The sequence below is a fragment of the Ochlerotatus camptorhynchus genome, unplaced genomic scaffold (assembly GCF_037179485.1).
Source record: "Ochlerotatus camptorhynchus isolate MF236.1 unplaced genomic scaffold, CSIRO-AGI_Acam_v1.1 ptg000284l, whole genome shotgun sequence".
NCBI classification, from domain to species: domain Eukaryota; kingdom Metazoa; phylum Arthropoda; class Insecta; order Diptera; family Culicidae; genus Ochlerotatus; species Ochlerotatus camptorhynchus.
In genome coordinates this window covers 3,197,994-3,221,926 of record NW_027040773.1, presented here as the reverse complement: position 1 = coordinate 3,221,926, position 23,933 = coordinate 3,197,994, and the positions used below count along the sequence as shown (strand labels likewise).

Genomic DNA, 23,933 nt, shown 5'->3' with positions numbered 1-23,933 from the left:
AAACAATAAATTATATGGATATTTAATCTTTGTGGACAGTACGATTTATTGTAAAAGCATTATTTATTGTATGGTTACAATACAATACACAGCAAAAAAAATGTAATATCGATCAACGTAATTCAAGCTGATGTATGAAATAATGATGTACATAATAGCAAAAAGCAGATACAATATTACATCAATGGATGTAATTTTGTTCGCAAAATCGATGTACATCGTACAACGTTATGTTACACAACCGATGGATTGATCTGGATGTAATCTTCAAAAACTTGTTTTTTTCTGTGTACAACAATTCTATTGTATGGTTACAATACATTGCATTGTAACTTTGTAACTCTATGGTTCTTTTTTTACGCGTATTCTTGTTCGACTGTAAGAAAAGCATCATCAAACTGTTTGGCTCCTAATGACGGATCTTGACAGCTTGTTCTGGCTTCTGTTGACGTTTATATTTTTCGAGTCTGCTTCTTCCTCCCAGGTTCAGTCCAATATGTTACTTTTGAGCTCGCTTTTGAGTAAATTACATATTCTCAAATTTACGTGAAATAATGAGCTAAACTACTTTTCTTTATTTGATTGATTTCTTTTATTTAGGAGATTTTCAGCAGCAGGCTGGTTCATCTCCGCGTGTATTCCAAATGATATAACTATTCCACAAATGGTTTGGATGACCCGAAAAAAAATTACAGTGAAATTTTCAGTGGAAACAATGCTCTAACATTAATATTTGTTGTCGACATTGAAAATTATTGTTATCCAGCTTTCCATGCTCGGTAATGGCGGCCTGTTTGTATGAATAAATGTATCCTTCACTGTGCTTTTTGACACTATCTGGATGTTCGAATTTCAATTTTATATCGCGAACTGATGATTATTAATTTACAGGCAACCAATTCGCGATATATTCCACATAAAGTTGATCGATGTTACAAAACCATTCATGTGCCTTACTGACTACCATAACCATAACCATTAATGTTCTCAAACCATAAGTAAAAACATTCTAATATAGTTCTCTTTCCGAAAATGTATGGAGAAAACAAGAATTTGAAATGGTAATGGTTCTTAACAACCCATTATTTGTAAGGTCCGCTTCCTAAAAACCATAATACATAAGGTTAAAACTTTATCACACAAACGTTCATGTAAGGTTCCAAAACCATTTCAGTTAAAGTTAAGGAGGGATTATAAACAATTTATAACCATTATCCGTAAGGTTAATTTATGGTTCGCGTTTATGCGGGTTGCCATGTGGTACAATCCAGTAGTAGTGGTGTTGCCATGTGGTACACTGAAAAATTGAAATAGCAGGTTAGTCACCAAAGTTTTCGAGCCGCTCCGTCTGTCACTTCGTTTGTGCTCTGAACCCATCGTTAAGCAAAATAACCAAACAACTTTTATCAGGGTCGCGCCAAGGCAGTTAGTTTTGAATCCGCTTCTCTCTTGTACTAGACCCTCGCTAATGCGATATTTGTTCGGCCGATGAGGTTTATGCTGACGGTTAGCAAGTTTGCAACCACCGCGCAGCCGCATAATGTAAACAAAGCATAAAAATCGCGACAACCAGTTCGGTACATAAACAAACCAACCAACATACACACCACGCAGTGGAGATTTTTTTTTCGTTCGACTGGTCGGTCGTTAGATCAAGCAGCCACATTCCGTCGTCGTAGGCGCCCAAAAGCGGTTCGCGTTGCATCTTCGTGAGAGCAAAATAACCATTCTGTGTTGTGCGAATTCACTCGGTATTATCGTGTGTCCTTCCGTGGAGTGTGACCTCGCCCGCCGCCGTAGTGTTGTGCTATAAATTCCTGTCCATCGAAGGGGAGATGTTGAATTTTCTGTCATCGAAAAAATCCTCCGGCGCTGGTCCGCTGCAAGGCTACAAGATTACCAACGTGGAACGGAGCAAAAAGTACGGTGTGGCCGCGGATTCGCTTCGGATGCTGAAAACGAAAGCCTCCGAAAAGTTCAAGGTGAATGACCTAGATAGTGCGGGAAGCGGATTGCATTGCACTGCATAGGGTAGCATAGCATTGCTCCTTATTTGGAGCTGCTCTATACAAGCATTAATAGCGGAGGCTGGGGAAGTGGCATTTTTGGGTTTACTTGTCATTGTATTTTTTGAAGTATGTTTAAAGTTAGTTTTAGAGCACTAAGATGTCTTTATTTCTATTCATATAAATGGCTAAAACTATTATTATTTCAATGAATGTTAAATAGCTGTAATAATTTTTCTTTTTCTTTTTATTTAATCCAATTTTTTGCATACCTGAAGTTTAAAGCTTTAACTATATCTTATCTTAAAGGAATTTGCAAAAAACAGTTTTGTTTTTGTGTTAAAGTCTCCAAATACAAAATTCTATGTACCTCGTCAGTACTGTATCAGGGAGGCTGCTTTGAAATCATCCTTTAAACATTGCCCTGGCTTCTTTGAAGTGCTTCTTTTAATGGTTGTGCATAAAGCCCTTGAGTTGTTATTTTTTAAATGAACAGTGTTACAGATATTATAGTCTATAAAAACTAATTTTTAATTGGAGCTCGTGTACTTAGCACGGATTTATAAGCAACGTGACAGTTCTGCAGATCTGTGAAAAGTTCATCAATTTGAGAAGGAATGGAATGCAACTATTGACACTCATTAATTAGCATTTCCATGTGAATACCGTAAACGCTCGAATTCCGGACACTTTGTCCAAAAATTAAAAGTTGACCATCTTTGCCTTTGTAAATTTTATCACCGTTCTTTATATTAATCGGAATCAAGTAGACGAAATATTTAATAATAAATTAAATGTTCGGATTAACGAGTCGTCCTTTAGTCGTTGCATTACGGTACGAAGATTCAACGGATTTCGGTGGAAAAGTCTCTTTTAACACTTAAACCCGAGGTTAAAATTAATACCCCCCGTAACCACCAAATTCGATAAGGGTCCTTTTTGGCTTTAAATATTTATATCAGCATTATATTGCATTACTTGGGACCCAACAACAAATGGTCCATCCTGAACCCCTGTCTTCTTTATTTGATTCGGATGCTGTGGCATGAGAATCAGTAACGAACTATAACTAAAGGTCACTATACGTATAAGGAGATAAACGGCATTGATAGTGTGAGAAAACTAGCTACCAGCAGCACACCGAGGTCGACGATTGAGCGCAAGTGCAACTATTGTTACAGGTGCATCCGTGCACCGATACCGATACAGAAATACGCGAACATCGACGCCAGGCAGGACCAAACCGGATAGATGCACAAAGGATAATGCACGAAGGCCAATGACATTGACCCGGTTGATTGTACTCTCGAGAGATGCTTGCGCCTCTTCCGCTTCCTTGCTCTCCGTCGATACCGATATGTGACCCAATTCGTAACTGAAACAACCATGCAAGGCGCGTTATTCCACTAAATTATGAAAGCAATAATAAATACTCCAGCTGAGTAATTATTTCATACGGCCTTGAAATAACTGCACCTACTATTCCTTGGAGCAAAAAAATTCTTAGTGTCATGTGAACATGATTTTAATTAAAATCATAATATCTCATTTCCCGTACTTGATTCCGCTTTTTTATTGCAGCTACAAAACTGTCGCGTCTATCTGGCACGGGAAGGCGTCGAAGTGTTGGACGAGGATTATTTTTGCACTCTGCCGGCCCAGGTCCTGTTCGTGGTCGCCGAGAGGGACGTTATCGTAAAAACTGGCAAGTCTCTTCCTTGTCCTATTTTTATATCATTCTCTCTCGTCGTGTCGGAATCAGACCGATTCCGATTCTGGTTGTCATTGACCTAATTTTCTATAACTATTTCTTTCGACCCCCCCCCCCCCTTGGTTACATACAGATTTCCAGCTGATGTATGACGCAATCAAATCTACCCATAGCGAGCTGCTGCAGGCTGGCACGCTGGCTAAGGAGTTTGTCAGTAACAATCAGAGCGAGATAGCCGAACTGCTGCAGAATGCCCAGCGCTCCCAGGAAGAGCAGACCCTTAAGAGTCTGCGAAGTGAGCACGCGGAATGGTTTGAAGGTTTGCAAAAAAGCGTGTAGGTATAACAACTGCACACGACTATGATCTTTTGGCCAATGGATGGAGGTAACATGGGTGTTTGATGTATATTATTACTGCCTATTTGTTCTGGAGTGCGAAGACGACCGAATGCTGTGCCAACAGTTAAAGGTTTTAAAAGCGACCATGTGTGGCTTGTGTCACGTGGATGTGGGCAGACCATTTAGGAGTTGCAACCATACTTGCAGTAATTTGTGTATGCTTACGAGTGCTGAATGTGTGTATATGTGTGTATGTTTTTTCTAAGAAAATTGTATGCTTTAAAATTGACATCGCCATCACTCTTTAACAAACTCTCTCCCCTGCAGTAGATCTTTGACGTTATTGTGCAATATGTGATGGAAACTTTGGTTTTATGTCTACAGCAGCAGATCTTTTGCCAGATCGTAGTGAGCTGTGCTCGAAGAGAGACTTAGAAAATTTTCAGCCGTCAATTTTTGCTCCGTTTTTTCTAGACTTTTGTGAAGTTGTAATTAGTGTTCCTTCAACTATTTGCCACCCCAGAGTTCTTAAACCACTGATCATCTCGGAACCTAGCACCATTGGTTGTTCTTTGTGGCTCTTTGTGTTCCTTACAAGTGGGTCAGATTCTCCGATTAGCAGCCTGAATCCATTCAGCCACAATTGTGCTTTCATCATCTGACTAATCAACTGATTGGCCATACAGGATTTTTGGTTCGCTTGTCCGATACTAAGAATAGGAAAACCTATTTTCGAGCCCAGTCAACCAACCCTTGAGTATGGAGATCACTGTAACAAGACATCGTTCATGGATCAATTTGGTGAGTCCGTTGCAATTTATTCTGGTGCTAATAATTGGCAGGATCCAATATTGGACAGTTTGATGTTTATAAAGTACTATCAGTTAAAACTGTGTTTTTGAGATTTGTCTATATATATTCTTTGGTGCTTCCTACATCGGTTGCAGGACAGTGTTACCGATTTATATTGGATAATCGAATAAATACCATAAACGAACTGTATCTCGGATAGGTAAACCATCCCACATAGGGTTTGGATGATACCCCGAACACGTCGTTAAGCTCTCTTTTATGGTTATTTTTATTAGGGAAATGATAAGACAATCTTATTCAAATGTCGTAATAATACCTCTGACCAAGGAAGAATGATTTATATAGTTTTCATAAAAGTTGACGATACAAATACTAATGAGGAAAGGAATTCCGCATTTCCTTTTCCCAAGTCCTTTTCCTCTCCTTCCCTTCCCTTCTTCTCTTTTCAGAAAGCGAGTAATGGCGCTATAACCATATGCCATATAGGGCTAGGACAAGAGTTAGTGCTCAGGTCCCAACCGCTAGAAGAAAATGGTAGCGAGCAAGGGCGCTATAACCTAGGCGAATACAGCATTCCCTCCGTATAGGTTACGTCCGCACACCGCTCTCTGTTGTCCTTCGACTGAGGTCGGCTGGATCGATTGAGGGATGGCAGTGGGTTGGCGGTGCCGTCCACGCTTGTACGGAGGGAGGACTGTACGCTCGAACACAAGGGGTAAATACCCGTGTTCCATCCCAGGAGATCGGACAATCAAGGAGTGTACATTAACTTTCTTAGCTCTGTCACTCCCAACGATTTATATAGCCCTGCATACGGAGCGGTTGGTACGGTATGTCCCCGCTCTTTGATTACCTGTGGATTAAATGTTAACCACTGTCTATACTTATTAAGTAGACATGGTAAACATTCACTTCCACAAAAATTAACTTAACGCTACACAGTAGGCCTGGCCGCTTTATTGTTTGTTTCACATCCTTGATGTGCAGCAGGCATTAATAATGACAAGAAAAATGATAGATGTATCATTTTCCAGGATTCTTTCAAGTACTGGCTGTGTATGTGTAGACTAGACTAGACTAGACTAGACTAGACTAGACAGCAGCAGATCTTTTGCCAAATCATAATTTTCTTTGCAAATTTGTCAGTAAAAATGAATTTGTACCTATAGGAGACCTTTTAAGCCCCACGACCAGTCAGATAAAATTTGTGCCAGGAAGTTTTTTGTAATCCATGTTTCCATGCTGCGTATATTTCGCCATCCTTCAAATGTCGTTGACTATCTTTTGACCAAACCACTTTTTGTCCCTAATTTAATTTTTCCGAAAAATCTTCTCTGCTTTGCTCATGCTAAGAGATCACTTGTGACGCTTAATTAACATGTAACCAGACCACGGGAGATTCTCCGGTATTTCTAGTTCCATGGCCTGCCCAACCTTTCTAGAATTGTTTTTTTTTATCATTCTGGCCTATAATTCACCTTGAGCTAGAATGGTCTCATTGGTGAAATTCAGAGACCACGTTCGGGCCACGCTGGATGTTTCACCAGGTTTAAACGATTAAACGATAATCTAAAAAAAAAAAAAACTGGTGGAGCAGAAACGTATGGCAGAAATAAAGGAGCTGCAGATACGGGAGAGTTACCTCTATGGTTATACCATGTTATAACGGTTGTCAAATAATTGCAACAGATTGCAACCAGTGCTGTAAATTCTCAAAATCATTTGAACATTTTTGATGAAAATGAGAAAAGTAGCAATTCGTTATCAAATGGGACCTTCTTCGAATGGGTGATATCAGTTGCTTAGTCATTTGACGAAGGCATGGATCATTCTCATTTGAGAAATGCTATATATCATTCAATTAAGTGTAACCTACACATTTAGTTTTTTCTACCGAGCTCGGCTGTGCAAATCTCGGCAAAAAAAGTTTCACTGAGATCTCAGCATTCAAGGAATGGCCCGATTTCTTGATAGCCTGTTTCACACTAGTTTTCCAGGTGTAATACGGCGACCAACTTTGTTATTCCCTGTGATTTATGATCGTTGTCTTCTTCAAAACTTCATCGTCTTGATCTAAAGAAAAGAAAATCGCCACTCGATCAAGCCAAATTCAAAGGTAGGATCTGTGTGATGTCGCATTCCAAAAATGTTGAACCAAATGAATAAAAAAAATATTCTTGCAGTCATTAGACTAATTTATTTAAAAAAAAAATCATTGTTAAAATCATAATTCTAAACCACACAATTAGGGGAATTTACGTATTCTCGGCAACCTAAGCAGCGACCTTCTTTCTATAGCCTTTTTCTCTAAGGAACGCACACATATGCAGTATTGGTTTGTTTACAATCTTTTGCTGCCAGCTGCTCTAACAATTTCAGTCGAAAGAATTGTCAAAAACTGTTTTGAAACGCTTTTACAAAGCTCCAATCTTCTCTAGTGAGAGTGAGTACTGTCGGCAACCAGTTTTTCTTCGGCAACCGTTCCATTTGAACTGCATGTAAATCTGCTGTTCTATTATCGGCAACTCAAAATCAGCTACAATTTGTAGTGCGTGTGTTGCATTTCAAGAAAACCTTGCTAGATTGCTTTTTCTCAGTGGTGAAAATATAGTCTTATTGAAGCTGAAAGCATAAAGAATCGTTTGTATGCATTCAGCGAAGTGTTTTCGTAAGAAAATTCAGTGAAAATAGTGTTTCAATTTGGGTTGCCGAAAATAGTCTGTCATGCCGAAGCCGTCATTTCCCCTATTTAATTTTGGTTTGTAGTTAAATTCCAATAAACTTTTAGTCCGCTACATCACAACTGGCATCACTAGTGCGCATCTTTCAAAATGTAAAGATACAGACAAGCCCTGGGACCTGGTTGCAGTTAAGCAATCCTCAAGGTTATGCCAATGGCCAGGCAGAAACACATACATTAAATTCATGTATTCGAAATCTCGGCTAGCCAAGACATCTCTAACGGGTATCGCGGGTTGTTTTCCTTGGGCCCTGAGGGATGTGGATAACTCAGATCTGGCAACACGGTGTAGGGTACATAACCAAACAACATGCTCGATATCATGATAACCACTGCCACACGCACATAAATTGCTGCCTGAGAGAACAATTCGATAGAAGTGCGAGTCTAATGAACAGTGATTGGACATAACGCGTATAAAGTCACGGCTCATGTCCAACCCTTTGAATCATGGTTTGTTCGACACCAAGGAGTTACTGGGCTAGAGGCTAAATTAGCTGGATTGGTGTGGATTTCTCTTCTTTTATTAGCTTCTATTATCATGAAACATAGAACGCATGCTAATCAGGGTTATTTATGTACAACAAATAAAATGTATTAACAGCGAAATAACGTTACAACAATGCTTACCACTAATTTTACTAACACTGCAACACACCCTTTAAAGTCTATAGTAATGCACCCCCTCCCTCCTCAATTTAAGGAATCGATGAAAAATCTGGTCGTACCAAAGAGGAAATCATGCAACGTCGCGGTCAGGACCGCATCCGAGGCTACTTCTACAAGACGAAGGACGAGCTGACAAAGTGTGCCATCTACCGGCAGAATGCGATGGCCAAGGAGCTGATTGACGAAATGCTGGACCTGTTCCGTCAACTGCTGAGCGGTTTCGATTATTTTAGCTGTATATTCGACCGGGGCCATCCGCAGCGGTTGGCGACAGAGACTGGTGGTGAGGTTTCAAACTTGGTACTAACTAATGAGCAGCACAATCAAAACCAAGAGGACGAAGTGGACGCGCCGAGGATTTTGCCAAAACGCCTGAAACTGGCGATAAAACAATCGCTAGAGACCGATGGCAACGCAATCGGGAAGTACCGGGTGGCTCTTTGCAATACCAAAGGGGATTTCCCTTGCATGGGACTGTGGAACGAAGGGCAATGTAAGTACAGAGCGCATGTTATCAATCCGTACGCGAGCAGGGAAAACATGATTCTGTTCCAAGTGTGGAATTTGGATCATCAGGTCGAGATAAGCCGCTCGGTGCTGCCGTCGATTGTGGAAAACGTCAGGCGTGTTATAGAAAACGAGGCGGATGCAATCTGCAAAATACATAACCGTAGGGGTAAGAAACTTTCTGTGATAACTTATTTTATCGAGCTTTTCACGCTTGGGAACCTCAAACTGGTTCATATTGTTTGCCACGACAAAAGTATTCATGATATGATCTCAAAGGGCAGTATAATCTGCGACAAATGTGCAGAGTACAAGTATATTAAGGATTTCCAAAACAAAATACGCTTCAATAATAACGGTTTAATGTACGGGGAGGCCAACGGAAGATTTGCTAGAAAGTATGAGAAAGCCGGGTTTTCAAAAAAATCAGTTCGTTATTTTTTATCTTATTTTTCTCAGTAACAGTGGGGTTTCAGTAGCTAGCTTAGCTGGTTCGCTATACCTTACCTTACCAGTTAGGCTAAGGTCCAAGTGTTCTTTGCTGTACATAGAAGTCGTCTCCATCCCACTCGATCCATGTCAGCACGTAGTCTGCCACGCTGTCTGCGAAGGCTCCACAGGTCGCGTTCCAGCTGGTCAATCCACAGCGCACTTCTTTGTCTTCTTCCAGTTCGGTCGTTATCAAGAACCATTTTCACCGGGCTGTCATATGACATACTTACGACGTGCCCAGCTCACCGTAGTTGCTTATTTTCCGGTGTGGACGATGATTGGTCCTCCTGCCCGAGCAAAGTCGGTTAACAAAATGAAAGCAAATCGATATTAAAGTTTGCAATTCCTATCATAATGAAAACTCATTTTGATTTCAATTGTCGCGACAGAACTCTGATATCATATTGTGCTTTCATTATGCAGTCAAGACTTTTTAAATCAAAGCAACTTAACTTGAAGTTCTGCTGTTAATTTCTTGTTTATAATTTGATTTAAGTTCATCTGTGATTGAACTAACGATTATTGTTTATTTGTTTTGTTTAACACATTTTAGGTCATTCGTAGCTAGCCCGAGGTGACATTTGAGCTCAAATCTTTCAGCGTGAGAAGCACAAGGGGGGGAGGTGGCTGTCAAATACGAACAATCGTCGCCTACCTCGCATAACTGGTTCTAAACGTAAACAAGCCATAAGAAACCTACAGCGTTTGTTTACGTTTGGAACCAGTTTCATACAAGATGATCAGTAGGCTGATTTGACAGCACGTCCCCCCCCCCAGGAGAAGCATGGATGCTAACCATTTACGACAGGCTCGTATTCATCAAATATTATGAAGGCACAATCAGTAATCAAATTGATTTAATTGAAATTACAATTAGTTTTCTGTTTGATTCAACAGTGTAAAATTTTGCTCTATTTTTTTTTAACCGTTAAGTCAACCAAAATCAGATCAAATGGAGTATTCAAAATAAGTTACATCATAACAGCAAATTCTGATTTCATTTTGATCTCTAACTTTGCTCGGGTAGGCAGCTGACAATTCGCCTCCTCTACGTTCCGTCTTCCATCGATCAAAAACACCAATGACTCGTTTGTCCTCCACGAGTATAGTCCATGTTTCGTGGCCGTAGATGACTACCGGTCTAATCAGCGTTTTGTACATAGTCAATTTCGTGTTGCTTTATTCGACCGGATCTGCTGGTATCATTATCGGCGGTCACCAGTGAGCCAAAATACACGAACACGATTGCAAACTTAAGCGGTCTTTGCAAGCTCGCTCCAAGAGGTCACTTGCAGAACTCTTAAAAAACACCGCTTCATCTTCCCAAACCACCCCAAAAAGCAAAAACATATACTCCAATTTGCCAGATGATGATCAGGGCTCTGACTCAGAGGTTGGTGAAGGAAGTTGTGTGGGTGCAAAGAGCACCCAATGCTTCTCCGTGCAGTGTGCTGAACATTTAGCACTATCGCAGGGACTCGTAGTTAGCCATGATGAGCGTTGTGAGGACAACGAACTGAACACTGCATTCTCGTGACAATTCAATCACCAACCATCGTGGAGGTAAGCCGTGCGGCGATATCGGGCAGATTCCCCAACAAACAATTGCCCATTGAAGAAACGACTTCTTGACGATTTTATTCCACTTCATGCTTAATAATACTTATACTATTTTTAATAATAACTTCTGTTCAGGCTTTGTTTACACAAATCTGGAGAATTTATTCAACCACAACATCGAAATATTTGGTGTTGAATAAGGTATGTCGAGAAGCTTTTATTCGACTAACAAGAGTTGTAACAGAGCTTATTCGGTAAATTTTTTGATTATTCAGCGTTTATTAGACATAATTTACTTCCTTAAACAGCGATGGTATAAAGGTGTATATAGACGCTTGATTCTCATGTGAAATAATGTTTAATAAGACACTATTATACATTTAATATTAAACGATTATTCAACTACGGGATAATTAATCCGAAAATAAGAACGACACAGAAGAGCAGGGTTGTGTTCTCGTTAGTGATTGTTGTGTCATTTATTTCGGTCGAAGCACGCACCCACCACACAAGATCTAGAAAATCTATTACATACATACATACACACACATGTCGTTATATGGGATTCGAATCATGACCTTCCGATCACCAGCCGCTTGCCTTGCCATCTGAGCTATCCTAGATTACATCATATGGGCAGCTAAATAAAAGCTTGCATCTGAAAACCTATCAGCACTTCCAGCCGTAACTCTAGCTAATTCAAGGAGATGTGAGAATGATTAATTCATTCATAGTTGTTTAACATTAGACCAACGTTACCTCTCCATCTCTCTAATTTCGATGCAAAGGATGCTAATATTTTCGATTGGGATTGAACTCGCGACCTTCTATTTGAAAGCGGAAACGGTAACGACTATGCTACCAATTTCGTTTTGTTGTTAGCCTGAAGCAGTGTTGTGGAATAATGAATGAATACGCCGTTTGTAAAGCATTTACAAAGCATGCAATTAAAACATTGACGCATAGTGGTATAAGAGCTATTATGCTGACTGTATTCACCTTTATTCAGCAATATTGTTAAGCAATGCAATGGAATCTAGTAATGGAGCTAGAAAACAATTATTAGACTATAATAAAGCATGTTATTAAATCAATTGAAACAGTCGGATTAAAGCGTCAATATATGTGCAAATTACACTTATTCAGTATGTTATTAGAACAAACATCTGGTGTTGAACCAGGAAGACAGTCATCGTTTGTAAAGATTTTAATAAGTATATTAATCAAATCAGAGCAATGAGCGGAATAAAGGCGCATCATCGATCTCAATGAGGTTTTCTGAGCACATAATTTGACAACCTGTTTTATTCAGCATTGTACACTGTTATAAAGCATTTATTCAATCTATATGCTTATTTGTTACTCTGAATTGTTTTTTGGGCAGTGTTGTGGAATAATTAATCTAATACGTCGTTTATAAAGCATGTACAGAGCATTCAACTAAAACATGGATGCATAGTGGTATAAGAGCTATTTTGCTGACTGTATTCACCTTTATACACCTTTATTGTAAAGCAACGCAATGAAAAAAACATTTATAAGACGTCTAATAAAGCATTTTATTAAAGCAATTGAAAACAGTCAAATTAAAGCGACAATGTATGTGCAAATTACACTTATTCAGTTTGTTATTAGATCAAACTTCTGGTTCTGAATCAGGAAGACAGTCAACGTTTATAAAGCTTTTAATAAGTAAATTAATCATATCAGAGCAAACGGCGGAAGAAAGGCGCATCTATCGATCTCAATGAACTTTTTTCAGCACATAATTCGACATCCTGTTTTATTCAGCATTGTACACTGTTATACAGCATTTATTCAAAGTGTATGCTTATTTGTGACTGTGAATTGTTTGTTGGGTCCTTTCCCGCTGATGGTCAGTTATTCACACTAGCCCCTTTTTCTTTAAAGGCAACACGAGAAAGCGATTAAAAAAACGTCACTCAAAATCCTCGTAAGGCCACTCGTACGGACCACCCTTCCCCCTTGGAAAAATCAAGAGGTAACGGAAATGCACCGAAACCCATTCCACCGGGTTTTAAACCTTGTAATTATGACAAGAACTTTCCGTCACTTCCAGGATCATCTAAAACCCCAGATGTCCCAGTTTTCGGCCAGAAAATCAGCTGAATAATCAGCAAGAACATGCCCCCATGTTCACGTTTTCTGGTATTGTGGATAGCTTCTTCAGTATATTCAATATCTCTGACTCAACGAGGAGCATTATTAATTTAGTGCTGACAATGGGAAAACTCTTTTGAAGCAACTAGCTTCTAGGTGGTCCTTCCTTGCATCGATCATATCTTTTGATGGATAATTTTCCAAATGAGGTCAGGGATATGATCTCTGTTTTTCAGTGGAACTGTAGAAGTCTTATGCCAAAACTTGACGCATTTAAATTTTAAGTTAACAACTCACTTTTTGATGCATTTATCCTTTGTGAAACATGGCTTTTTTCAGACAACGATCTTGCTTTCCACGATTTCAACATTATTCGCCTTAACCACCGCGCAGATCCGTATGGAGGGGTGCTTCTCGGGATCAACAAGCTCCATTCCTTTTACATAATCGATCTGCCTTCGGTGACAGACATTGAAGTTGTTGCATGTCGGCTTAACATTCGAGGTAAATGCCTCAGTATTGCCTCAGTATATCTTCCACCGAGAACTGCGATTTCTCGCCAAGGTCTCTCAGATATCTGCTCTGTTTTATCTGAGCCTCGGTTGATCTTAGGAGATTTTAACTCCCACGGGGGGAACCAAAGATGAATACTAAGATGAAACTGTCGGAAGAAAAACTTTCTATTTTAGTGTCCTCTTTCACGGTCCCTTTCATCCAATGAATACAAGGTAATTTTGTGGTTTTGATGCCCCCTCGGTAGAAATGAAATTCTGCGCACTTTTTTTTATCGAAACAATCACATTAAAATCAGAGATGTCCCATTTTTTAATTACTCGATTAACAACTAATCGATTATTTTTTGTTCGCTGTGCTGCCATTTTTCTACCAATGAGAGTGCAGCACATGTTTGAAACGATTGGTGATGATCCTCTGGAGAAGTTAATGCTTATATCGGCATGATATAACCGATTACAAATATTTTACTTTTCGGTTCGTTAATCGATTATTCGAATGAAAATCGGCCATCACTAGATGAATGTGAAACGTCATTTCAAATATAAGGACCGTACATAAATAATTATACAATTTGAAAGGGACCGGGGATAATCACAAATTACGTCCCAACGGCAACTGAAATAAATACGAGTGTTCACCGGTTGGGGGAACTGTACGATGACAACCGCTCAACCCTGGTATACAACCTTTGCGATAACTTCAATATGACAATTCTAAACACTGGGGAAGTTACACGAGTGGCCAAACCTCCAGCAAGAGAAAGTAGATTAGACCTCTCCCTCAGTTCGAGTTCACTATCGTTGGATTGCTCGTGGAAGGTAATTCAAGATCCCTACGGTAGTGACCACTTGCCAATCAAAATTTCTATTACCAATGGTTCATCTTCCACTCGCTCGGTTGACTTCGCGTACGACCTCACGAAAAACATCGACAGGCAAAAATTTGCGTCCGCGGTTCTCGGTGGTACTGATTCGGTTGAGATACTCCCTCCGCTGGACGAGTACTCCTTTTTATCGCGACTTATCGTTGAATGCGCTCTTCAAGCACAGACGAAATGCGTTCCGGGTGCTTCCGTTCGCAAACGACCTCTCACTCCGTGGTGGCATAAGGATTGCACCGACGCGAACAGCGAGAAGCTTAAGCCGCGTTTAAACGCTTCCGCAAACACGGTAAGATCGGGGGTTTCGAGCGGTACACCGACTTGATTAAAGCCAAAAAACGCGTTTACAAATCTTCCAGATGTCGCGAAGAGACGCTTGTTGAACTTATTGTCCTGTATACGGAAATTGTTGGAGAAAATGATTCTTTTTCGTCTAGACAAATGGGTCGAGTCGAATGGTCTACTTTCAGATACGCAATTTGGATTTCGGAGAGGCAAAGGAACGAGCGACTGTCTTGCGTTGCTTTCAACTGAAATTCAACTGGAATATGCGCAAAAACAGCAAATGGGTTCAGTTTTCTTGGACATTAAGGGGGCTTTTGATTCTGTTTGTATCGATGTCCTTTCGGATAAACTTCACGATAGTGGGCTTTTACCAATTATGAACAACTATTTGAGCAACTTGTTGTCTGAGAAATATATGAGCTTCTCTCATGGAAACTCGACAACTTCACGAATTAGTTACATGGGTCTCCCCCAGGGCTCATGTTTAAACCCCCTTCTTTATAATTTGTATGTAAAAGACATTGATGGTTTTCTTGATAAAAAATTTGCTCGCTAAGGCAGCTTGCAGATGACGGCGTTGTGTCCGTTATAGGACCAAGTGCACCGGACCTGTAAGGAGTATTGCAAGATACCTTAGACAATTTTTTTACTTGGGTTATGAAGCTGGGTATCGAATTCTCTCCGGAGAAACTCAGGGTTATTTTTCCTAGGAAGCAACATCCTGCACAGTTACAGCTACAGCTAATGGGTAAAACAATCACTCAAAGTATTGCTTTTAAGTATTTAGGTGTCTGTTTCGATTCCAAATGCACATGGGGAAAACATATTGCATATCTGAAACAAAAATGCCAGCAAAGGATTAATTTTCTTCGTACAATTACCGGAAGTTGGTTGGGTGCCCACCCGGAAGATCTGATCAGGTTGTACCGAACAACCATCCTTTCGGTTTCAGAGTACGGCAGCTCTTGCTTCCAATCCGCAGCAAAATTACACATCCTTAAGCTGCAACCGCTGCAACGGATTCAATACCGTTGCCTTCGTATTGCGCTAGGCTGTATGCACTCGACTCATACGATGAGCCTCGAAGTACTCGCGGGTGTTCTCCTACTGACAGATCGTTTCGCTGAGCTGTCTTTCCGGTTTCTCATCCGTTGTGAAGTAATGAATCTTTCGGTAATAGAACACTTTGAGAAGCTGCTCGACCGAAATCCTCAAACAAGATTCATGAGTTTGTACTATTAGTACATGACGCTGGGGGTTGGTCCTTCTTAATTAGTGATCAATCGTGATTGCTTTCAAGCCTTCTATAGTTCCTCTGTAAATTTTGATCTGACCATGATGCAAGAAATCCATGAAATACTAGATCACCATCGGTCGATGGTTGTTCCCTCAATTTTTGCAATCAAGCACCACCATGTAAGTAACGATAAAAGTTTTTTCACAGATGGATCAACCATAAATGCTTCCACTAGATTTGGTGCATTTAATCAATTTCATAGCGCCTCCTATAAACTGCAAAAACCAGAAGAGATGAACTAGCCTATGGCTAAAAATCTCTTTAATGAAAAAAAAAATGCAAAAACCATGCTCCGTATACGTTGCGGAACTCGCAGCCACATTTTACGTAGTAGAGCGAATCGCCTCACTACCTTCTGATCATTATTTCATTTTTACGGATAGTCTTAGCGGCGCCGGTGGTGTAGTGGTAAGCGTGATTACCTCTCACCCCAGCAGGCCTGGGTTCAATCCCAGTCGGTGCCGCCGGGATGTTCTGAGGCATAACGGGGCTTATTACGGATGTCACTTCACGGTGAAAATTTGTCACTTGTCGTCACGGTGAAGTGATTCCCATTTGATTTGTACGGCAATCACGGTTCTTATTATGAGTATCACTTCCTTATCACCGTGTAGTGACACCCGTAATAAGGCCCAACATCTCTAATCACGCCGGATCTTTCGGAAGGGAAGTAAAGCCATTTAAGGGAAATTTATTTATTTATTTCGTCAACCAACGTAGACTAGTACAACTAATACAGTTTTGTTTTCTTAAATATATATTTATATAAAAAAGTAGTGTCAGCTTTCTTGTCTTTTCTTTTATGAGTTGTTATTTCTTATGGAATAAAAATATTGTTTTAGTTTTTGCCGAGACATTGTAAAGTCAATGGTTTCGCAGTATTGATTGTAAGAGGCCATCATGCGGTTAATATATGGGCCATTAATATTTTGCATAATTTGTGCGATGATGTTTTATGGCAAATAAATTTCGATTTCGGAGTTGCCGAGTGGGTGCATGGAAATTTAATTTTGATAAAAGTTCTGTTGAGTCAATTCGCTGCGAAACGATATCATTTACAAATAAAACCATTGCATATTCACGATGCTCTTTTAATGTTTGTATGTTTATAAGCATGCAGCGTGCTTCATATGATGGAAGAGGAAATGAAGTCCAACCTAATTTACGAAGAGCGTATAATAGAAATTGTTTTTGTACTGATTCTAATCTTTCTTCGTGCGTGATTGAAAATGGATACCATACAATGCTGCAATATTCCAGTATTGACCTCACATAGGCAATATACAGTGTTTTAATTGTGTAAGGGTCCTGAAAGTTATAGCAAAAGCGCTTGATAAAGCCTAGCATGTTATTTGCCCTGTGAATAATTGTATTGTAATGGTCTATGAAAGTTAGCTTAGAGTCTAAGATAATTCCTAAATCCCTAACTCTTTCACATTTGTCTACAGTATGATTTCCTAATGCAATTGAAATGTTTGAAGTTGTTCTTTTTCTACTAAATGATATTAAGTTACATTTTTTTACATTCAATTCTAGTAGACTTTTTTTGCACCATATGTAGAATATGTGTATTTCATTCCGGAATATATTGATGTCTTCTTCATTTCTTATTTCCAAAAAGAGCTTCATGTCGTCGGCATGAATAAGCAATTTAAGTTTTTTGAGAATGTGAGATATGTCGTTTACGTATAGAATAAAAAGGAGAGGTCCCAAATGAGAGCCTTGGGGGACGCCTGACTTGAATTGGGCTCGATTTCTTTCCGTTGAATTTAATTATTTGTTGGCGGTTAGTTAAATATGATTCAAGCCATTTCAGGAGCCCTGACTTAATTCCATTTTTTTGCAGTTTAAAGAGTAACATTGGTATGTCAATGCGGTCAAATGCCTTGTTAAAATCTGTATAGAGAGCTTCTACGTGGTTTCCATTATCCATTGCATTCAATGAATAGTCTATAAATTCAAGTAAGTTGGTCGAGGTCGAACGACCCTTGAAAAAGCCGTGTTGCATGTCAGTAATTCTATTTTTGATTTGGAGAAATAATTTTTCGTTGATAATTGACTCGAAAAACTTAGGAATGCAAGAGATAATGGCTATACCACGATAATTACGTACGTCAGATTTTCGACCAGATTTAAAGATAGGTACTATAAATGAGCTTTTCCAAATTTTAGGGAAGGTTCCGGATTCCAGGGACATATTAAAACGCCAAAACAATGGAGCAGTGAGTTCCATTGCTAGACATTTAATAAATACTGGAGGAATTCCGTCAGGTCCAGGACCTTTTGAGGCATCTAAATTTTTTAAAGCCTGCAAAATGTCCTGCACTTGAAGTTGATTGAGGCCAATGTCCCTTGAAAATTCTGGATAAAATGCAAAATAATCGCGGTCACGATCTTCTTCAGAAAATGTCGTATAAATTTCTTGAAAAAATTTTGCGAATAGATTACAGTTTTTTTTTTCGAACTATCACTGACATTTTCGTTGCATTATTGAAGGAAAATTGTCAGATTTTAATTTCGTTTTTACGTAATTAAAGAAGTTCTTCGGACAGGACTTTATTTCACGTTCAGTTTTTGCATTATATTCTTCAAATGCAGTACTGATAGCTAAATTCAGTTGATCGCATAGATCCAAATAAATTAATATATTATTACTACTATTGTGTTTTTTATAAATTTTATGTGCTTTTTGCTTCCGATTTTTCAAGTTTTTTATTTGTCTGTTAAACCAGACTGGATTTTGTGTGTGTCTGTTACGTCTTTTTTTCTTCAAAGGTATTTCTTCCGAAATTATTTCTGTTAAAATTTTGTAGAACACGTCTATACCAATTTCGACATTTCCTACATTCCTTAAAATTAATTGCCAATTGACACTGTTTAATTTAAATTTTATTTTTTCGTAGTCTGCTAATTTGTATTCAAAGACTTCTTCGTATTCGCAGTCGTTGGGTCTTTGGTTTTCATGCATAAATAAAGAATATTCGATTGCTGTGTGAAACGCTTCATTTTTCCACAGTGGATTTAATGATTCGGTCACATGAGTTGATGGGTCGATAGGTAGGGTCCAGGTGTGGGAGCTGCCTTCCTGGCGTCGGTAGCATTGGTGCTCAGCACGGAAAACAAGATCGACGGAAAACAAATCAAGGAAAAAAACGGATTGTCTTAGCTCATTGGAGGCCGATAAAGCACTTCTCGTATTTCCTGCCTGAAATACGATCTAAACTGAGTGTTTTATCCAACTGCTCCTATACTATCACCTTAGCTTGGGTCCCATCTCATTGCTCAATTCCGGGTAATGAGAAAGCGGACTCGTTGGCTAAGGTGGGGGCGCTATGGAAGGCAATATTTTTGAACGACAAATTGCCTTCAACGAATTTTTCTCCATTGCTCGTCAGCAAGTCCTCATCAGTTGGCAACAAAAATGGAATGATGGTGATTTGGGAAAATAACCACATTATATTCTTCCACAGGTTTTTTGTTTCTTGATTTGTTTTCCGTGCTGAGCACCAATGCTACACACTTAATCTAGCTCGGTGAAATCTCCAACAGCCGATTACCTCGGCATTTACTTTTGCTGATATCTCTGCAAAATATCTGTTTGTTAGCTGATATCTCAGCAAATAGTTATTTGTTAGCTGAGTCTCGGCAATTGTTTTACTGAATCTCGGCAAAATAAATTGCAGAACTACTCGGCTGTTGAAATCTCGGCGAAAAAATTTAAGTGTGTACCGACGCCAGGGAGGCAGCTCCCACACCTAGGCCCTTTCTATCGACCCATCAACTCATGAACCGGGGACCAACGGCTTTACTTCCCATCCGAAAGAAGGCGTGATTAGAGATGTTATGCTTCAGAACATCCCGGCGGCGCCGACTGGGATTGAACCCAGGCTCGACCCAGGCGTACTGGGGTGAGAGGTAAACACGCTTACCACTACACCACCGGCGTCGCTACAATTCTCCCACAGGTGTCGAACAAACCATGGTTCAAAGGGTTGGACATGAGCCGTGACTTTATACGCGTTATGTCCAATCACTGTTCGTTAGACTCGCACTTCTATCGAATTGGGCTCTCAGGCAGCAATTTATTTGCGTGTGGCAGTGGTTATCATGATATCGAGCATGTTGTCTGGTCATGTATCCTACACCGTGTTGTCAGATCTGAGTTATCCACATCCATCAGGATCCGAGGAAAACAACCCGCGATACCCGTTAGATATGTCTTGGCTAGCCGAGATTTCGATTATTTGAATTTAATTTATGTGTTTTTAAAACAGATAGATCTGAGGATTTAGTGGTTAGTTTCATCTTGTGTTTTCCAAAGTTGTTAGCTGCCCATCGATGTATCCCCATGTTTGTCTTATTCATCAGTATGTCGCTTAGTTCGAGATCAAGCTCGAGATCAAGAGCACATTGCTCTCCAAACCTTGTGTTCTCAATCCCTATCCTGCCATCCATTTGTTACAATTTGTTACCCCTAACCTCGAGATAGCCGCGAGTAATCGGCCCCCGCTTTACTAACGTTAATTATAAGTAATTTTGTTATCTAAACAATGAATATCGGCTCCGCAAAGCTACAGCAAATGAACCTGGAAAATAAACGCATTATAAAAAAATATTCACGATGTGTTCAGATTAACGAGGGTCCACGGTACATGCAACCGAAAAAGAAAGACAACTGGGACTACACACAAAAAATTATCGTTGTTGAAATTAAAAAAATCGTTGGTAGAATTAAAAGTTTGCGTTGGTTCTTTTTGGTAGAAAGCGGTTAGCTTTCAAAATAAAAGTTAGCCAACTGTCAAATCAAAAGTAGTCCACTCACTACTTTTAAAAGTTTGAACTTTCAAAATGAATTGTACTACTGTCAATTCAAAAGCATCACAGTGTTGAAATTAAAAGTGGATTATTTTTTAACCAAAACAAACTATTAACATGAAAGTTCCTTACTGTTACAATAATATGTACCATTTCGATTTAAAAAATCAATATTTTCAGTATGAATACCAGCATTTTCAATCATAACAATCAAATTTTTCATTTAAAAATCTATTAATTATAAAATTCCTATTTTTGTGCTTCAATTTCAAATTCCAAAAATAAATTTATGTTTTAATATTGAATATTTTTATAGTTTACATGATAATTATTAGATTTTTGTATGGTTAGATAGACGTCGTATAGCAGCAGTCAGATTTTGCACTGCATCATCCATGTCTGTTGTGGTCCAGTACGGAGCAACAAACTCAATGAACTGGTGGCTTCGTAGAGGACATGTTCTATGTGGGAAGCAGCCAGCGAAGCGTCGTGGATCTAATCTAGAATGGTATATAGAAATTAATGAGAGTGTAAAAGTAAGGGGTATAATCTGAAATAATCTTGTCCAAGCAGGGGGAAATTTAAGGTCACTTACTGGAATCTTTGTCGGACATTTGCGAGGTTTGCGTCTGTTCGAGAGTTTCTTGTACTCGTGTTCGATTTCACTACCGGCATTGGCGAGCTGCTCATTTCTAGAGCCGTATAGACGTCCTTCAGGTAGTTCCAGGTAGGTTTTCACGTTCTAATGGACGACCGGATTCTACTGAAAGATTAAATATTTTATTCTTGATCGAGACAGGGAATAATTTCAATACTCAACTGTTGCATGAGTCGATGCACAGGCTGGTGGCTGGTAAAATGTTCCACCTAATGTTTAGCGCGTTTTGTTTTTATATACTCACGCTACCGTAGAATAACCCATAAAAAGGTAGAAATCTACCCATGAAGAAGTAAATTTGACAGTAAAACAATTTTCGATTTGAAAATTTGAGCTTTTAAAACTACAAGATAAGATCAAAACATTCGTTTTTGAATTGAAAATAACATTATTAAATTAAATATCTTCGTAGTTAGGGTAACGAATTTGTTGATACTTTTAAATTGAAAGTTCAATATTTTTACTGGTACAATTTTTGTTTTTTGTGTGTAGTTTTCTAAATTAAGTAATAGTTTCATCTGAATTCTCAACTAACCATATCGTGTCTCAGTGACATTGCCTCATTCTGAACCTACATTTAAAGTTATTTTGCGATTATATGGTTACTTGACTACTCACATAAAATACCGTGCAAGTATTGCGCATTTTGCACCTTCTTAGACAACTGTGCAGAAAATTTCTGCACAGTGAATATTTTCGCACACCCAGCGTACACCTATCTCTTACTCACACAAACGTAGCCTAGCTATGTCAAAGAGAAAGATCGGGCAATGCTAATTTTATAGTCTCTTTCATTCCCCTACTGTTACCATTTAACAACAAGTGTGACGTCAAACTCACTGTTCCATTCGAATGCGAGCGAAGGAAAAAACAACAAGCTGCACATTGCCAGACCTCCTCTCCTTGTCTTGGATAGCCTAGTTGGCTTGTGATTTGACAGATCGTGAGAAATTTTATTTTGTTTTGTTTTGGTTTTGATGGTTTGCTGCTGCTGTTTTGAATTGTGAATTTTCGATCGAGGAAATTAATTAATGTGGAATCTACTCTGGTTGGTAAATGATCGCATTTGGTTTCCGTACTCGAATTAATTTTATTTGTGTTTTTTCAACAGAAATCGATTCTGAAATGGGATCCGAACCAGGAAATAATCACCACCGGGGAAGTGACGAAGCCGGTTGTTCGTACTTGACACTGTCGTAACACTGTCTGACATAAGGATTAAGTAGTATTAGTGAGTGCGCAACCATAACTGTCACTGAAATCTTCTCGCAGAAGTCTAAAAATTCGTGCAATCAACAATACTACAAGTTCAACAACGCCCAATTATGGATAGCTTTTTTTTTTTTTTTGTAGTCATCCAGTGGCAGCACTTGCTTAAACTCTACACTGGACCCCTTTTATTGATAAATTTGGCTTCTATGAGCCTCTATTTTAAATCAACACACAGACGTTCCTAGGCTATGGTGCCCGTTTGGTCACTGTTGTTTTTGTGCTGATCCAAATAGTTTTGATATTATAATTGCGCATTCTTTTTTTTTTAAGTTTGATTTTTGTCCCAGTCTTGTCTTCTGTCGTCACTTATTTTGTCATTTTGTCTTGTGTATTAACCCCCACTTGTCTTGTTTATTGTGTCAACTTGTGTCTATTGTCCTTCCCCATCTGTTACTCTGTCATGACTAATTTCATTGATATATAAAAATAGTAATATCAATTACAGGATAATATGGCTATTTCTCGATTACTTTTTCAAAGGGAAGCACCAGCTCCTGCAAATAATGCATCCGATCGGTGATCCGGCGCAACCGGCAGCTCGCACACGCTTATCAACACCACCAGCAGGTAGAGGAAATTTTCCCCTATCTGATGATAGTGCCAGCCCGCGTGGGTGAGCCACCAGTTAAGCCAAATCAACGACCAAACGCACCGCCTACAAAGCCGATACGCTACCTTGAAAAAGTTATCGAGATTTCTACTAATTAATGAATTATTGACAATTACCTCTCATGATCCTGGCTCTGATTTTAACTTACCACTTTTTGATTATTTATCAAATACCTCTCCCAGAATATATAACTCCCCGATGCCTTGTTGGTTTCTGGTCTCATTTGGATTGGTCCTGAATTTGTTTGACATCCTGTTTGAAGTAATTCTTTGAGTTCCAGCTTGTACGTGTCTCACGTCATATGATTCGCCATTCATAAAGATAATGGGTTAAAAGGGAGTAAAACATACATAAAGGTAGATTAGTATTAGTTGTACTTGATCCAAACAATAGAAAGAAGCATAGATGACTTAGTAGAAAAATAAAACTGAAATATAACTAAAAGTACAATGGATAAGTGTTAGATCCGGGATCATTTTAGTGTTAGTAGTTATGTTAGTTTTGATCCGTATTCAGCCCTGCCGGCCCCTCCAGCACTATTTGCAGCAATTGTGATAAGATTATGCGACACTGCTACTAATACTATGTTAGATGTATGACTTGTCAATTTTCGCAACGCAATGTCTTTCAATAAATCACTCA

At 39.1% G+C, this 23,933-nt stretch overlaps 1 protein-coding gene across 1 annotated transcript; it reads left to right on the top strand.

The window, feature by feature from the left end:
* The first annotated feature begins 1,635 nt into the window (after positions 1-1,635).
* On the top strand, positions 1,636-22,609 carry Drep4 (DNA fragmentation factor-related protein 4). Its single transcript, XM_065228267.1, has 6 exons — positions 1,636-1,982; positions 3,588-3,711; positions 3,851-4,036; positions 8,313-9,183; positions 9,245-9,405; positions 22,521-22,609. Exons 1-6 carry the CDS (start codon positions 1,836-1,838, stop codon positions 22,607-22,609), a joined length of 1,578 nt encoding a protein of 525 aa, XP_065084339.1. The 5' UTR covers positions 1,636-1,835.
* The last annotated feature ends 1,324 nt before the right edge of the window (positions 22,610-23,933 follow it).

Excerpts from the sequence above, each read along its gene's own strand:
- Drep4 (XM_065228267.1), top strand. The coding sequence starts at position 1,836 with ATGTTGAATTTTCTGTCATCGAAAAAATCCTCCGGCGCTGGTCCGCTG. Across the intron at positions 3,712-3,850 it reads GGACGTTATCGTAAAAACTG|ATTTCCAGCTGATGTATGAC; the intron begins GCAAGTCTCTTC and ends GGTTACATACAG. Across the intron at positions 9,184-9,244 it reads AACGGAAGATTTGCTAGAAA|TAACAGTGGGGTTTCAGTAG; the intron begins GTATGAGAAAGC and ends TATTTTTCTCAG.